The 17,719-nt window shown below is 45.6% G+C and overlaps 1 protein-coding gene across 1 annotated transcript; it reads left to right on the top strand.

Annotated features, from left to right (window-relative positions):
- The first annotated feature begins 637 nt into the window (after nucleotides 1-637).
- On the top strand, nucleotides 638-17,664 carry sncga (synuclein, gamma a). Its single transcript, XM_069885738.1, has 5 exons — nucleotides 638-898; nucleotides 4,450-4,491; nucleotides 4,587-4,714; nucleotides 14,598-14,693; nucleotides 17,223-17,664. The coding sequence occupies exons 1-5, from the start codon at nucleotides 778-780 to the stop codon at nucleotides 17,232-17,234; spliced, it is 399 nt and encodes a 132-aa protein (XP_069741839.1). The 5' UTR covers nucleotides 638-777; the 3' UTR covers nucleotides 17,235-17,664.
- The last annotated feature ends 55 nt before the right edge of the window (nucleotides 17,665-17,719 follow it).

The raw sequence follows: 17,719 nt of genomic DNA, 5'->3' as shown, positions 1-17,719 counted from the left end.
GGTGGGTGTCAGTCCAGCCCTGACCTGGCAATGCTGGCACAGAGAAAGATACATCAAACAAAGCTCCTCCTGTGACTGCAGGTTGTGGCAGGTTTCCAATCTGGACAATATTCTCTGCAGATGATACAGGCCCAGATGAGCCATGAAGCAAAGATAAACACGTGCTTCGGGGATCAAGGGAAGGTGACTCCAAAGTATGATTTCCCAGTGCCAGAAGCAGCTGAACAGATTATACAGGTGGGGTCTGGCCTGGAAGAAAACAATGTTTAATCTATTAAAAATTGAGGGTTAATGCCTTGTCAGTCAGTCACTGGAAGGGTCGAGGGGGAACCACTGCTTAGGGCATCAGTTGGCCTTAATCCAGCCCTGCAGCTGAGTCACCATCCAGTTCCCAAGTCAGTTGCATTTTAAGACAGCACATTTTAAGAGAGAGAGAGAGAGATCTTCGTTTCAAGGTGCTGATCCAGGCTCCCAATAACGCCTGCAATGAATAAGAAAACTGTGAACGGATCTTGGCAGCTTTGAACTGCAGCTTGCCTCCCTGGAACCGGTCCAGACAAGCCATCCAGTCCATCACCACCCCTACCTCCCCCCCCAGATCAATGTCATTAATATTGCATTGGTGGGAGCTGCGCGCAACAGCCGCCAGGCACATCATAAATAGGGCTGAGGCGGGGGTGGGAGAGAGCGCGAATCATTATCCAACGGAGGAGTCGGTGCCGAGGAGCCGCGAAGGACAGACACAGGGGGAACGGGTTCCCAGACGCTGAACGCACGATGGATGTTCTGAAAAAAGGCTTTTCCTTTGCCAAGGAGGGAGTGGTGGCCGCGGCGGAGAAAACCAAGCAAGGGGTGCAGGATGCCGCGGAGAAAACGAAAGAAGGGGTCATGTATGTCGGTAAGGAGCCCCCCCCCCCACCCCCTTCGCCAGGCTGGGTGGGAGCGTTGCAAGGTGAATCTCCCCTCTGCGCAGTAGGGCGTCTGAGCCCGAGAGGAGAGTATCTATTCAGTGAATTTTTCCCAATGCCAGTGCCCGCAGCTCAGAGATCTTTGTTTAAAGGTGCAGATCTGGGGGATATCAAAGAGTCTGCAATAAATGTGAACAGATCTTGGGAGAATTGCTGTGCGTTCCGGCTCCTTCTCTCTCTGATCACTTCCTTTTCCAGTCTCCCCACGGGAGAACATCCCACCCCATCTCTTTCGGTGCGAAGGGTGTGGAGAGGGAGAGTGAAGAGGGGAGCACCCTGGCAAAATTGGTGCAGAGCGTTTGCTTCCCCCCCTCCCCAAGTCGGGAATTGGTGCAGTGGGTGGGTCTGGCAGGGTGGAGCCGCGCTGCAGAAGTAACCTTGGAAGCGCAGCGATGGGCAGCTCTCCGGGATTACCTGGCGTGGCCATCGAGCTTGGGGGGGGAGGGGGGGCAGTCGGCGGTTCAATGCATTTTCCGAAGTTAACGCGCATTGAGTTGGTCCCGGGAAAGTACGGGCACAATTTTTTCCCTTCACCTTGGACCATTGGAACGAGGCAGTCTTTGCAATCGCAGCCGTCTGCCCCATCCTTTTCCTGGCCACTGTCTGGGCTGACCCCGCTGTTTGGACACCGCAAGCTGGACCTAGAGCCCTGCTGGTGAGGGCGGGGATTCACTGCCCAGGACCCGATCACGGGTTTCTTGTTGCTCATTGGCTCCATATTTCAGCCCGGACCTCGCCCCCTTCCCCATCTCCTGCTCTGCAAGTTCCCCGAACTTCCCTGAAGCTCCGATGCCCCTGGGATTAGCCGCCCCACCCCACCCCCATCTCCTCGCACGCAGCTCAGCTCAGTGCCCGGCTCGGCGCTGTCCAGCACAGCCGTGCTGAATCCCGAGCTTGTGGAAGAACAAGGAGCGAACGACCACTAGCAGAGGTTGGAAGCCCATCTCCCGGGCCCGGGGCTCTGCATCTGGACTGCAACGTGAACCGAGAAGGAAGGGAATGTAAGCAAATTCCCCCCCTCCCCCCCAGCTGGGAACAATCGGCTCCCAATCCCTACTACCTCACCCCTAGGGGGGGAAAGACGAGGGAAGGAGGGTGGGGTCAGCCTGGTTTGACGAGGTGGGGTATAACTCCAGCTGTACCTCCAGCCAGAGGCAGCCTGATCTCTGAAGGATGAGTCCCCCCACCAGTGCACACCCTCTGGTAGCCCACATCGGAGAGTCTGGAGGCAGACTGGAAGATCGCTTTGTGGAGCACTTCGGCTCTGCCAGTTCCAATAGGGTGGATCTCCCAGTCGCCACCCATTTCAACTCCTCACCCCACTCCCTTGCTGACATGGTCTGGTGCACTGCCAGACTGAGATCACCCACAAAATGGAGGAACAGCACCCCATCTTTCGACTGGGCTCCCTCCAACTGGATGGCATTAACATCAACCTCCAATTTCCATTAACCCCTCCCCCTTCTTTCCCTATCCCTATATTTCCTCCAATTTCCCCACCCTGTCCCTCTCTTTCCTTTTCCCTCTCCTTTTCTTTATGAATGCAGAGCTATCCCACTCCCATCAACTCTCTTCTGACCACCTATTGAGCTGCAGGCTCCTCCCCCACCCCACCCCCCAGGTGCCTGCCTGTGTTTTGCACATGATGGGCTCAGGCCAGAAACATTGGCTATAAATCTTTGCTCCCTGTGGAGTCTGCAGGATCTACTGAACCTGTCCAGCACTTTGTTGTATTTATTACAATCATAGGTTCTGCAGACATTCATATTTCACTCCAAACTGGTTCAAAGACAGTTTGTTGTCCACATCCTCCAGGCTCCTAAGTGAATCTCTGGACGGTGATTTCTTGCAACCTTGCCAGATCTCGCTAATCTTTCACTGTAATGCCACACTGAAATCTGCACACAGATGTAAGCACATTGGAGTTGCCTTTCTGGACCTCTCACAGAATGAACCTTTCTCACTGTGACAGAAAAAAAACCCCTGAAGTTAGAGGGGTGGCAAAAATAGCAACATTTTAAATTAGCCGCACATAATAAAAAATGCTGTCAACCGTAACTCTATCCCTCCCCCTGCCACTCCCCCACCACCATTTTGATCAGGCGCCTGCCTACATTTTGCACACACCTTGATGAAGGGCTCAAGCCCAAATCATTGGTTAAGTATCTTTATCCTTGCTGTAAAAAGTACACGGTTTGACATGCTGAGTTTCTCCAGAAAAAGACAGGATCATGCTAAATTGGTATTTCTCTGTATTTGCATTTTGCCCAACACTCCCGCTCCCGGTCTCATCGCATTATATCCGAATTTGCATAAAAAATTGGAGTTTCACTGTGTTTTCATAGCACAGTAACATCTTACAAAATAAATCCTCACCTTGATAAAATGTTTTTTCAGTTTTAGCATTTCCCATGTTGCTTAGAATCAATGTCTTTTTACTTCAATCACTGTCTGCAGACTTTCGTGTTTTCCTCTTCATTTTTAATTCTAAACAATTTCTCACTTTAAACTCACTTATTACATCACGTAGCCCTAAAAAATACATTTTAATTAAATCTGTCTTGTAGGAGACTACATCCCAAATGCAATTAAGAATAAGGATTTCTTGATTGGCTTGAACCACCGGATAAAAGGTGGAGGTGAGGCTTTGGTTTACTGTTAAAAGCAAGAATGTGTCAGTCTTGATGTGGTGCACCTTGCAGGAAGGCTGGAACTAGAATTGAAAAAGGTGGCTCTGTGCCAGTCACATCATTGGGCATGGCTCAGAAATGCAACTGAGTGCGTTCTCATGGGAGATGCATCATGCCACTCCCCCACTACCATTTTCTTTGGATGCCTGCCTACTTTTTTGCAGGAGAATATATAGGAGGATTGGCCTGTGAGCATTGCATGCTGCAGTGAAACCCTGTTATGTCCTTGGGGTCCATAAAATCTCCTCGCAAAAAAGGCAGGGTCATGCTAAATTGGTGTTTCACTGTACTTGCATTTTGCCCAACTCTGGCCAAGAGCCCAGTGCTGGAGTCCAGTGTCCCATCGTGTTATATCCAAATTTGCGTAAAAATCGGGGTTTTACTGTACTATCATAGCACAGTAACAACTTACAAAATAAATCCTCACCTTGATAAAATGTTTTTTCAGTTCTTAGCTTATTGATCTGAACTCCAACCACATCCCTTGTTTAAAAAGCTCCAATAGGTCTGGCATGGAAATATTGATGGAAATACTCAACAGGTCAGGTAGCATCAGTGGATAGAGAGAAACAGAGACAACGTTTCAGGTGGGTGACTTCTCCTCAGGAAGAATTCATGAAACAAGTAAGAAATCATTTCCAGCTGCAGAGAGGGTGTCCGAATGTCATCATCCCATTGAGTATGTCCGATAATTTCTGCTTTCAAGAGGGGTGATGGCTTCTCACTTTTGTCTCCCCGTAAAGTTTCAGAATTAAACCAGTGTAATGTTTATTTCTTTTTCTGCTCGGCAGGCTCTAAAACAAAGGAAGGTGTTGTACAAAGTGTGAACACAGGTAACTGATAACTCCTTTACAAACAGCATTTCCCCCCCCCCCCCTCAGTTCTCTCAGGACCTGCGTTTTAAGACTCATTTCTTATTTGTTGACAGTGGCTGAGAAAACCAAGGAGCAAGCCAATGTGGTTGGAGGGGCAGTGGTGGCTGGAGTCAACACAGTGGCCAGCAAGACGGTGGAAGGAGTGGAGAATGTGGCAACAGCGTCCGGAGTGGTGAAATTGGTGAGACCATGGATCCTGTGTTTTGATAGTCATGTAAAGCTCTGAAACTTGGCGATGGTTTCACTTTGGTTCTCTCTCCTTCATTCCTCCTTTATCATCTAGTGATGGAAGTCAGGACTAACAGAAAAAAAAAGCCCTGGTGATGGAGGCATCACCCACTTTTCTGGGATATAATGGCCATCACTGACCAACCAAGGGTTGGGACTTCTTCTCAAAGCATAGTGGCTTTGATTACATTGCAGCTTCCTCAATTACATGGAGTCACCCTGAGGTCGGGCAACAGCAATCAATCCCTCCCTAAAGGTCTTTATGACATTTGCCGGTAACTTTTTACTTGAAAAAAATTCTTTTATTTCTAGATATCTCATAAATTCTCAATGCACCAAGCGAGATCTTATATCATGGCTTCTGGCTAATTGGTCCAGCTACATCAACACCAATGTAAATCTCCACATCAGTTATGAAGGCACAACCAAGCCCAAATAAGTAGCATGGTACTCGAAAACACCTGTGGGAGTGAAAGGTCTCCCTGCAAAATTATGGAGTTCATAGCTGAGGATGCAACTGTAAATTCTGCACCCAGGGGGTGCACAGAGCAGATGGTAAAGAACCAGAAGAGGGTTGCAATTGCCCCAACATTTTGCAGCTTATTGAACAGGTTATTGGCAGCAGGGTATTCAATGCCAGTGTTGGGGCTGCACAATTGCCCAGCATGTGTAAGGCGGTCCTTCCGTCCGTTAGCCTATAGGTCACCCTTGGGTAAGGTATGGTACCCATTTAGCCTCCCAATCAGTGTCACGTGAAGTCATCGATTGCAGATGGTGGATGGTTATTTTTAAAACAGGCAGATTCTACAAATTGGAATTGATGCTTGTAAAACTAAAAACGTCAGGAAGATGAATCTACTGATCAATGGCCAGGGTCACCCATCTAATACGGACACTGCAACTGAGACAGTATTTTTCCCCTTGTATAATCATGAACTCAGCATCGACTACGGTCTCAGTTCAAAGATGGAGCCTTCACCGAAAGAGACAATTTGGAGGGTAAAAGATCGTGGCAGATGGAAAGACATGATTGCCCACACCAAATGGCAAGGCACCTGAATGATTGAATGTAATCTCACTAAAATAGGAATATAAAGACAGCCTGTGTTGTTCTTGTCAAATAGTGCTCCATCTTTTCACCTGACACATTGTCCCTTAAATTTAGAGGCTACAGAATCTGATGCAAAAATTACAAATTGCTGGAGGAACTCAACAGGTCAAAGAGGATGAGGGGAGGGGGAAGAATGATCAACTGACTGGGCCAGAGCCTTTCACCAGGACTGAATCTTTCCCTCCCATTCATGCTTCTCAACTCGCTGAGTTCTTCCAGCAGATTTTTTTTGTTTTGTCCCTTAAATTTAATCCACTGAGCAGCAATAAAACTCCATTTGCTCTTGTGGTGGGTGAGCTGATTCAGCCCAGCTTCTGCAGAGATCCAAATCTGCGGTGCAAAGTTCAGGCAGATCAGAACTTCCACCCAGCAAGCTGCAGAGTGAGCTGTGACGACACTAACAAGGGCAAGGACCCTTACTTGGCTGAACGTGTTCAGGTCTTGAAGCAGATGTCCATTCCACAGTCCATCCACAGGTTTTACTGAAACAGAGGATTGGATGTGGTTGACAACAGAATAGGAATCTGCATCTTTCAGAATCAGAATTTATTGTCATGAACAAGTCAATAAATTCATTGTTTTGTGGCAGTGGCACAGTGAAAAGATTCATATAAACCACCTTACAAAATAAATAAAAATAGTGCACAAAAAGTCAAAGTGAGGCAGTGTCTTTGGTTCATTGATCATTCAAGAATCTGGTGGCGGAGGGGAAGAGGCTGTTCTTTTGCCACTGAGTGCTCGTCTTTTGGCTCCTGGACCAGAGTGAAGAGGGCATGGCCTGGGTGGTGGGAGTCCTTGAGGATAGAGACTGCTTTATTAAGGCACCGCTTCTTGTAGATGTCCTCAATGGAGTGGTCTGGTGCCCGTGATGCTGCAGTTTTTTCTGGTCCTGAACGTTGGCATCTCTGATGCAACCGGCCAAAATGCCCTCCATGGCACCCCCATAGAAGTTCTCGATAGTCTTGGGTGACATACCGAATCTCCTCAAATTCTTCACCAAGTTTTCTGGTTTTCTTCTGCAAACACCAACAAGCTGGAGGGAACTCAGCTGGGTCAGGCAGCATCCGCAGAGAGGAACGGTTTCGGGTCGAGACCATTTGGAAGAAACCTTTCGAGAAACAGACCTGATCCAAAATGTTCCTCTCCCTGGATTGCTAAGTCCCTCTAGCCTCCTGCAGTTTGCTCAAGATTCCAGCGTCAGAAGGTTCTAGTGTTTCTCTGCATCATTTTCTGTTCAACAACATACATACGTCCAAGAGATGGTTGCAATTCTAAGGGAAGATAGTTGGGAGAAGATGCAGGAGGGCATCATGAAGCATGCGAAGCTGGAGACCTGAGGGCTCTTTCCACTAAACCTGAATGGTTCAGCAGAGAAAGGAAAATGGTGTTTCAGCCAAAGCTTAATTAGGTCAGTGTCAAAGGAATATATGGAGCAGAAGAATGAAGGAAGAACTGTAGCCAGTTTCTCACAAAGAGTTCCTAGTCCTGTAATTCCTGGCAACAAGCGGGGAGGCAGCAGAAGCCAATATAATTATTTCCAAAGGATAATGGTCAAAAATAGAAGAGTTTGCAAAAAGAAGGGAAATGGATTGTCCTGTGAGACAGATTGATACACAGTGAGCCAAATGCCCCTCTTTTGTGCTGTGACATTTAATGATGTGCCAAATGGATCCAATTAATAGTTTATTTCCCAGCAGCCCTCAAGATTGGCTCAAACTGGGTAGATTTTATATAGGGGGATAATTCACTTAGCGGCTGGACCACCGTCAGTGAGATTCACCACAGCTACCACATCCCGTGGGTCAAGGCCGGACTGTCACACAAGGGTCCAGTCAATGAGCCTTGCACCCACTACCTCCTGTCTCCCACCACCGCCATCAGATCAGGGAGGTAACCCAACTGTCTAACCCTAGTAGAGAGTGCAAGATGGAGGAATGTGAGCTGCCCCTTGCGGTTACTTTTATTATGATTGTTCAGCCCTCATAATACTGAACTACCTGCTGAATTGAAGTATGGGTTGACTTGCCTTGATAGCACACAAAACAAAGTTTTTTAAAAAACCATCTCCCAGTACATAAAACAATAAATAATTCAATTCAATAATTGTTTAGAGGCAACCCTAGTGTGAGGGGACAATTCAGTTGGAAAACTAACTTCAAACAATATTTAGTATAAAACAATAGTTTTTTTTCCCTATTTACCGTATATACATGTGTAATAGTTGATACCATGTTAAAGTTGACTCCCCTAATTTTGGCCCTGGCTACCCACCCATCCGAGCTCCCGATGCCTTGGCCGCAGACTCTCGCCAAGGCCCCAGCTGCCCACCCATCCGAGCTCCTGGCTCTCCGTGGACTCTCAAGGCCCCAGCCAACCTTCCGACCCCTCAAATGTCGACTTACCATCCGGTCCCGGCTGGTCACCTGCCCATCAGAACTCCTGATACCTCAAACATTGCAGGTACTTACCACAGTCAAATACAGTATGAATGTAATAGTCAACTCCATAAATATGACGTTAAAAAAAGTTTGTAGTAAAATATTTTGATTGCTTTAATTAAGGAGTCCATAATCGCGCTGAATTTGAAGGACACATTTGATGCACGTGTTTCCAGGTTGTCTCCGTGAGTAGTACCTTCCAATCCTTCTGCACATCCGGGCAGGTGGTGATTTGTTGCGGGCAGGTTTCAAAAGTGATTGGCCATGCTCTTCCTGGCACTGCTGCCTGTATCCACTGCCCCTGCCTGCTCTGGCCAAGAGTAGCCACATCCAGAACTTCTAGAAGCTATGGCTACAGGTGAGAGGTCCCCAAATTCAGGTCAACGTAGAGGACGATGAGAGAGTTGGTCATTGGGAAATTAGATTGATGTGAGAGCCAGTATAAACTTGATGGACTGAATGGGTTTCTTCTATATCATGTGAAAGTCTGGCTAGGAGATGGAACATAAAACGAATCACATAAACATGATGTCAACAATGCTCTCTGCAAAAGTGAAAACCAACCGTTTCTACACACATCAGATCTCACAGTATCCGGAATATTCCCCCATGCACCATACTGTCCAACAAGACCCTGACATAGATCACTGTAACAGAGTATAGGCCCTTCAGTCCTCGATGTTGTGCCAACCGATATATTCTTTAAAACTAAGTACTCAACCCTTCCTACCTTGTAACCCTCTATTTTCCGTTCATCCATGTGCCTGTGTAAGAGTCTCTTAAATGCCCCTAATATGTTTCAACCTCCACCACCACCCCTGGCAAGGTATTCCAGGCACCCACAACTCTCTGTGTAAAAGTAAATAAATGCCCTTAAACTTCCCTCCCTTCACTTTGTGCCCTCTGGGACTTGCTATTCCTGCCCTGGGAAAAAGCTGCTGGCTGTCCATACTGTCTATGCCTCAAAGAATCTTGTAGACCTCTTAAGTCTCCTTTCATCCTTCTGTGCTCCAAAGAGAAAAGTCCCATAAGACATTTTCCAATCCAGGCATCATTCTCATTAATCTCTGTACCTCTCTATGGTTTCCACATCCTTCCTATAATGAGCTGATCAGAAATGAACACAATATTCCAAGTGTAGTCTCACCGGAGACTTGTAGAGTTACAACATGACTCGAACGCAATGCCCTGATTAATTAATTAACGGGGCCTTCTTAACTATCCTATCAACCTGCACGATGACCTTGAGGGCTATATAGATTTGGACCCCGAGATCCCTCTGTTCATCCACACTCTTATGTAACCGACCATTAACCCTGTACTCAACCATTTGGCTTGATCTTTCAAAATGCATCACCTCACACTTATCCAGATGGAACTCCATCTGCCACTTTTGCACCCAACTCTGCATCCTGCCTGTATCCTTTTGTAACCTAAGGCAATCTACAACTCCTCCAACCTTCGTATTATCCGCAAACTTATTCACCCATCCTTCCGCCTCTTCGTCCAGGACATTTGTAGGAATCACAAGGAGCAGGGGTCCCTGTACAAAGTCCCCATGACAATCTTCAACTAGACCCCACCCTCATGCCAGACTCCCTGACATCTACTGTGGCATTTAACATGTCTTAGAGACTGTATAATGATAATTTTAGGCCAGCTATTCTCAACCTTTAGTCAGGACTCTCTTTGAAGTTTATGGGGCCCACCCTTCCATGTGAAGTGGTCTAGTTGGTTTCTTCTGTTCTTCTCTCTTACAGACTACATAAAAAACATTAAAAAGAATTTCAGACAATTTCCCCCCCTCCCCCCACCTTAAATGTGTTGTGTGCCCCCAGTGGGTGGGAGGGGGTGCGTGAATGACCCCTATTGAGAATGGCCGTTTTAGGGTATAGATGCCTCCTTGTGTGTTGTGTTGACCATGAGGGAACAGAGCACAGCTACTGATTAATTCAACCTAGGTAAAAGCCTAATGTCCACACCCTGCCCAAGGAACAAACTGCAGCTTCTCCTTGAGATGCCCTTGACACACAGCCTTGCACGTTCAGCGCAATTTTGCATGCCACGTTGCGGCACAGGAAAGTTTGCTGCAATGCAGATGTGGAAGTGTTGCAAAAGGAGTGCTGTGGCTGTCCCAGCCCTGCGCGCACATCCTCCTGTTAACTGGTTCAGTGTCGGGGCTGAAGAGAGGTCTGCAGGTTTGAAAGAGAGCTGTGTGCGGTTGAGGATCCTGTGAGCTGAGCTGCATGACATCAGTATCTGGAACAGTTTAACGCTAGCAGCAACTGACGCAGACTCTTCTCAAAATAGCTGCTGTGGACCTTGTTCACAGTGAGCTGAACTGCAATGTTCGCAGCTGAGATTTGAATTTATTTTAGCTCCAATTTATCACGCCTTGGGGCTTCCTGGGTGTAGAGGGTCCATTGAATCTATCTGAAGAAGTGAAGGGGGCTTTCCCCTCTGTATAATGAACAACATTTATCTCTCATCCAGCGGTGAGTAACTGGTAATCACTGGCTGTGGGATGACACTGCCAACAAATTAGCTCTTGCATTTCCTAAATTACAATAGTAATTAATTAAGTATTAATTATAACACAGAAGCTTTGACCTGGGCGTGAAACCTGCTTAGCTGAGACACAGACTTAGTGAGTGAGCCGTCCACCAAATCAATAGCAACAATGCATCTGTTGAGCATCTCTCCTAACATAAAATACCCTCAGGAGCAGATTTCATAAAACGTTGACAGGCACTTGGATAGGAAAGGCATCTGAGCCAAATTCAGGCAAATGGGATTAACATAGACATCAATTTTGGATAAAGTGGGTCAAAAGCCCCCATTTCTTTGTGGTACAAATTTGATCATTATATTACTGCTGCAAGAACGGCAAACTGAATGCATTTCATAAGAAATAGGAGCAGGATTTGGCTATTCGGCCCATTGAGCCATGAGATCATGGCTAATAGACTCATCTGCACCCACCTGCCTTTTTCCCCATATCCCTTAATTCCCCCACTATGTAAAAATCTATCCAACCTTGTCTTACGATTCACTGAGGTAGCCTCCACTGCTTCCATGGGCAGTGAATTCCACAGATTCACCGCCCTCTGGGGGGGGGAAAGCAGTTCCTCCTCATCACCGCCCTCAATCTCCTCCCCCTGGATCTTGAGGCGGTGTGGCCTAGTTCGAGTCTGTATTCCCCCTTTGAGAAATCATGGCAACACTTTCTCAGAACTCGGCGGAAGAAGTCGTGAGCCAGCATGCATGGAAGCAGTGGAATTGCACCATCTCTTTAATTATTGGGATGTGGGTGTCATTGGCAAGGCCAGCATTGCCTGACATCCCTTCAGAAGGTGGTGGTGGTGAGTGGGAAATGACGTCAACTCTCTTCCCCGCGAAAACACGGAATCTTTTGCCTGTGCCAGGATTGTGGGTGGAAAGTGGTGAAATTTCCTTAACTCAACAGAGGCTTAAAAATAGCAAACATAGAAAGGGTATTAGGGAGGAATAATTGTCAATTACCTACCAAAAGAGTATAGGGAAAGAGCATGAGAGAGAATTATATAAAAGAGGAAGGAATATAAGAGAAAAAAAATTATAAAGACTGTTTTTGGTGCGTAGAAATAAACCATCATTGCCCCCTGCTCTTCTAAAGCTTTTTACACTCACAATCCACCATAGGATACCTTTCCTGTCTGCAGATCACTTTATAACCAACCCAAGGACCAACTTCGGGTGAGTTCAAGTCCCCGCACAGGCACCAATGGGTTTTCTGTTTAATCTTACTTCTTCTAACCTAAAATGTTAATGAAAATCATGAATAGGATGTTATCACAAGTATAAAGCGCTTTATCCAAAAAATTCTGTTGTATTAAAAAAAAAGAATGCTTTTAAATTGCAAATTGTCATTGTATGCTTTTTTCCAGTTTGCATGATGCTGTCATTAATATTTATCTCCACTATTTGCAGCCAGTGTTTGAAATAGGTTTGTCAAAATTGGATGTTATTTGCTCCCACCAACACAGTCTCAGTTGAAATTTCTGACAGCAAGAAAGGGTTTGCCAAAATTCGGAAGTAGTCAGGCAGTTTTGCATTTGGAAAAACGGCAGTTCTGTTATTACAAGGGAAAGCAGGCCGTGCAATGTTCTCTGCTAAAACAGGAATCTCATAATTAAAAGTGCCTCTGTGCTTTCAGTTTCATCCTTAATTTTGCTGAGAGAATAAAAATGTGGGGCAATTCAAAAACTTACTGCTAGACTGGCGATGCAGGGCTAATATCGAATGACTTGCGGTGATTTGGAACCTGTGTTGTACCTGTTCCTCATCACTTATTTGCTGGACGTTGTACATCGGGGTGGCCAAACTTGCTTCAATGAAAGAGCAACAAACTTCAGATGTTTGAGAGCCACAGGACGTGAACAAATTTTACATAACATTTTTACTCTTAAGTTCACATTTTGTTACAAAAATGTTATAATAAATATATATGCATTAGAGAGCATATATGTATTTATGTAAAAACACATGTATGTAATATTTATTCATGATTGTATGCCTCTTGGTATTAGTTTCAATAATCAAGGAGTACACATACAGAGATAGACGAATTGTTTGGACCAATTTTTAGGGTTAAAATTTAAGGGGTCAACTATTACACCCATACTACTTTTGACCGCAGTAAGTACCTATGTTGTTCGTTGGATGGGCGGGCGGTTGGGGTCTAGGCAAGGCGTCAGGAGCTCTGGTGGGTGGGCAGCCAGGGCCTAGGTGGGTCTGTGGTCACATGCAGCTCTTAAAATGTGTGGCTTGTTGTCTCAGCGAACGTACTTCCCCGAGCTGCACATGATATGTGGTTCGCAGAGCCACAGTTTAGCCACCCCTGTTGTACTCAATTGTTAAGCTGTGTGGATGTTGATTTTTAATTTATCAGTTACATCTGGGCCAAAGTGTGGTCATTAAAAGCCCCAGCAAGTTTTTTTAAAATTCAGACATGCATCACGGTTACAGGCCCTCCTTGCCCATGACCCTGTGCCAACTGAATACCCCAATTAACCTACAACATTTTCAAGATTATGGGGAAACCAGAGCCCCTGGAGGAAACCCACGCAGCCACAGGGAGAGCATACAAGCTCATTACAGACAGTCTTGGGGGGGGGGGGGGAGGGTGGCAGTGGTGGACTGGGGTGGGGAGGGATGGCGGCAGCAGTGGAAAGATAAATTTAGATCGCGGGCCGGATCCAGTGATCCTTTGTCGGATGAACTTGGATCCGGCCCGCAGGTTGTAGGTTGCCCACCCCTGCTCTAGTTTCTTCCACCTCCTGATGTTCAGAGTGGGTGAGTTTATTGGCCACTGTAGATTACTCCTAGTGTGGAGACAAGTGGTCAAAATCCGAGAAGAGTTGATGAGAATAGAGGGCATGGGGAAAATTAGTGGAGGAATGGAATTGCTCTGAGAGCTGGCATCGACCCGAGAACCATAGAACATTACAGCACAGAAACTGTGCTGAATTATTTTTGTCTGGTGCCACTGACCTGCACCCAGTCTATAGGTCTCCATACCCCTCCCATCCATGTACCTGTCCAAATTCTTCTTAAATGTTAAAACTGAGCCTGCATTCACCACTTCAGCTCATCCCATACCCCCACCACTCTGTGTGATGAAGTTTCCCACTAACCTTTTCCCTTTTCACCCTTAATCAGATAAGAGAGGTACAATCTTACTTTATTAATACTTTATTAATCATTAGGCTGTGAATTACTCCATTAACCACTCTGTAGCAGTCCCGATCCCACCATCGGGTGGGCTTGCATCCTGTCAAAAATTGGTTATGAGCATATATTCTCATTTTGAGAATACAGAAGAAAAAACTTGCATTGAGATAATCCCATGGCAGAGAGAAAGCAAAATGCTCACGTTGATTACTTTGCAGTTCATATTGTAGCAAACACGACGGTAATGTTTCATGTTGCAGTGTTCCTGAATAGTTAAATGGACAGTTGTCTAGTTTGGTGAATGGAGTATATCATAACATCATTATGTCCATCAAAGAAAGAATATTTTGCTTTGAATTCAGGCTCCACACTGTACCAGAGTGATGTGAGGCTTTGCAAACTGGATTTTAAATTTAGACATACAGCACGGTAGCAGGCACTCTCGGCCCACGATCAAGGGTTAACCTCGCTGAGCATTGCTTTCAGGATCTCATCATCGTGGGGCAATTCAAGGTGAGATCCTGCTGAGATATTTTCTTCCTGGACTAACAATCCATCTGGTTTTTTTTTACTAGGATGAACATGGTAGAGAAATCCCTGCTGTACAGGTGGCTGAGGGAGAACAGACCACTCAGGAACCCCTCGTGCAAGCTACAGAGGCAACTGAAGAGGTCCGTGAAGAAGATCTTTGTTTTCCCTTCCTCAATCCTGAAACACTCCCTTTCCATTCAGCTCTTCCACCATCTAGTTTTATTCTTTTAAGCCCCACCCTTTTCTCTTTGACATTAACCCTTTTGATTTTCCATGTTATTGAGAGACAATCCTCACGGATACACTCAATGTTACATATTAATGCATAGGGTTTAGACAAGAGTGTAATCCATGAAAGTGAACCTGGATCATATTCAGATCATATTCAACATTGTTAAACTTCTATCAGGGTATTGTAAGTATCATACACTAATTTGAAATGAAGTAATGAGAGGACTGTTATAGTTAATGAACTGAAAGTTACTCCTGATTTTAAATTTAGACATACGGCAAGGGAACAGGCTCACAAGCCCGCGCCGCTCAATTAACCTATGACCCCCAGTATGTTTTCAAGGGTGGGAGGAAACCAGAGCACCTGGAGGAAACCCTCACAGACACAGGGAGAACATACAAACTCTTTACAGACAGCGAAGGATTTGGACCTCGGTCCTGATCACCGGTGCTGGAACAGTGTTGCGCCAACCGTGCCGCCCTGTGTTTCTGAATGGTTGAACCAGGCATCACTCCCATGCTGTATTCCAACTTTCCATTGTGTCAGTTCTGATTCAGTCAGGCTGCCTCAATACAGCCAGGGAGTAAAGCTTCCTGATGTTTGTTCTACTCCCAATTGTGAGAAATCTTGTCCTTTAGAACCATACAACACTACAGCATAGAAGCAGGCCTTTCAATCCTTCAAGACCATGCTCTCCCATTGACCATAGCTCTCCGCCCCCCCATATACCTCCTATCCATATACTTACCCACAGTTTTTGTGGGCAAAATTGACCCCTCATCCACACTCCCACCACTCTGTGTGAAGAAGTTCCCACTGCTGTTCCCTTTAAACATTTCACCTTTCACCCTTAACCTCTAGTTCTCATCTCATCCAACCTCAGTAGAAAAAGCCTGGTTGCATTTACTCTGTTTATACCTCCCATAATAAATTTTGCACACCTCTATCATTCATCTACACCCCAGGGAATAAAGTCCTAACCTGTGTAACTTTTCCCTGCAACTCAGTTCCTGAAGACCTAGCTGCATCCTAGTAAATCTTCTCTGAATTTTCAATGGTATTAATATTTTTTCCTGTGGTTAGGTGACCAAAACTACAGACAATACTCAAATGTTTTGTACAACCATAATATCCCAAATCTATATGGTACTATGATTTATGAAGGCCAATATGCCAAAAGCTCCCTTTACCTGTGACACCACTTTAAGGGAATTATGTATCTGTATTCCCAAATCCCTCTGTTCTATCGCACTCCTCCGTGCCCTACCCTTTACCATGCATGCATTCTGACCTGATCTTGCTTGGATAGATGCACGTGAACAGATCGGGATTACTTGGAAGCTGAACTTCCTGCTTAGCTGCTAGCACGCTGCTCTGTTTCCTTCAATGCTCCTGACAGTAGCTCGTGGAATAATCGACATTCCCTGCAGAGTTTGCAGCTATCGCTTGGTAGCTGAACAAGTTCTGGCCGACGGTCCCAGAAGGGAAGACGTTTTAAGCAGGGGAAATAAATTTAGAGAAAAATGGAAATAGGATTAGTGAATGTAAAATATACTCTGATTAATAAGATTAGAATATATGTAAAATTGAGTATTAGAGTATGTAAATGTGAGTATGTAAAATATGCTTGCAATCCTGATTCAAATCTGCTTTTCACTTATGATATCAAACTGTAAAACTTTATCAATCTGTCATCTTTCTTTTCCTTTTTATATTCCATTATTTCGATCAACTTTGCCTTTCAAATTCCAGTTGCAAATTTTATTTGGGGGGGTCCTTTCCTCGGCGTGACTGCCATTTAGCCTTCCCTTATTGTTGTGTTGTGTTGGTCTTCCCCTTCATAACTGCACACAGTTTTGGGCACCCTACGGGAAAAAAGACGTGCTGGTGTAGGAGAGGGTTCAGAGAAGATTTACCAGGAATGAAAGGGTTAGTACATGAGGAACGATTGTCGGCTCTTGGAGTGCATACGGATGAGGGGGGGACCTCATAGAGGCATGTTGAATGCAGAAAGGCCTGGACTCGAGTCGATGTGGCAAGGATGTTTCCCACAGTAGGGGATTCTAGGATAAGAGGGCACAACTTTAGGATAAAAGGGCATCAATTTAAAACAGATGTGAAAAAAAATTCTTTAGTCAGAGGCTCTTGTGGGACTTTTTGCCACAGGCGGCCGTAGAAGTGATGTTGGGTGTATTTAAGGCAGAGATTGACGGAAGTTTGATTAGTCAGGGCATCGAGGGTTATGGGGAGTGGGGCTGAGTGGGAGGATGGATCAGTTTACGATTAGAATGGTGGGGCAGATTTGATGGGCTGAATGGCCTGCTTCTCTATCTTGTGCTTTCTACACCAGGCATTAAGAGGAGTGCAAGGTTGTAGACCTGAGTGGTATGTATGTTGGTCTGTACTAATGAGTTGTTTCTTTCCCCTCTCCCCACAGACTGGAAAATGAGCAGCTACTGATTTCTCAAAGATTCTGGGTGCACTTGCCCTCTTCCCTTAACCATCACACCAGTGTTGCCACAAAGAATCAAGGACCTGAGGGTCACCACCATTATAGCCGACGATAACGTAGCAAAGTTGCTCCAACTCCTTGCATTTCTAGGCGCTCCATCGCTCTCATTCTGTGCGTCTCCCTTAGCGGTACAGAATTCTGAAAGTCGCGGTCGCCTGATCATTGCACCTCCTTGTAGATGTCTGTCTCCCATCACTCACTATCATTCATACACTCCCAGCCCCCTTGTCACCTGGTTACACCTATGTTGCGACTTGTGATGGTGCACTGCATGTTCTTCACTGGCTTTGTGTGTGGCATTAACTGTTGTGAGCACTTGCAGATTTTATAATAAATGTCAAAATTAAAATAAACTTTAATAGGGTAAGGATCGTCCCTATGTAATTATTGATCTTCATTATATTACGAATGTTGGGCCAGTG

Source organism: Narcine bancroftii, chromosome 6 (genome assembly GCF_036971445.1).
Source record: "Narcine bancroftii isolate sNarBan1 chromosome 6, sNarBan1.hap1, whole genome shotgun sequence".
Classification (NCBI taxonomy): Eukaryota; Metazoa; Chordata; class Chondrichthyes; order Torpediniformes; family Narcinidae; genus Narcine; species Narcine bancroftii.
This window is presented reverse-complemented; position numbering and strand designations above follow the sequence as displayed.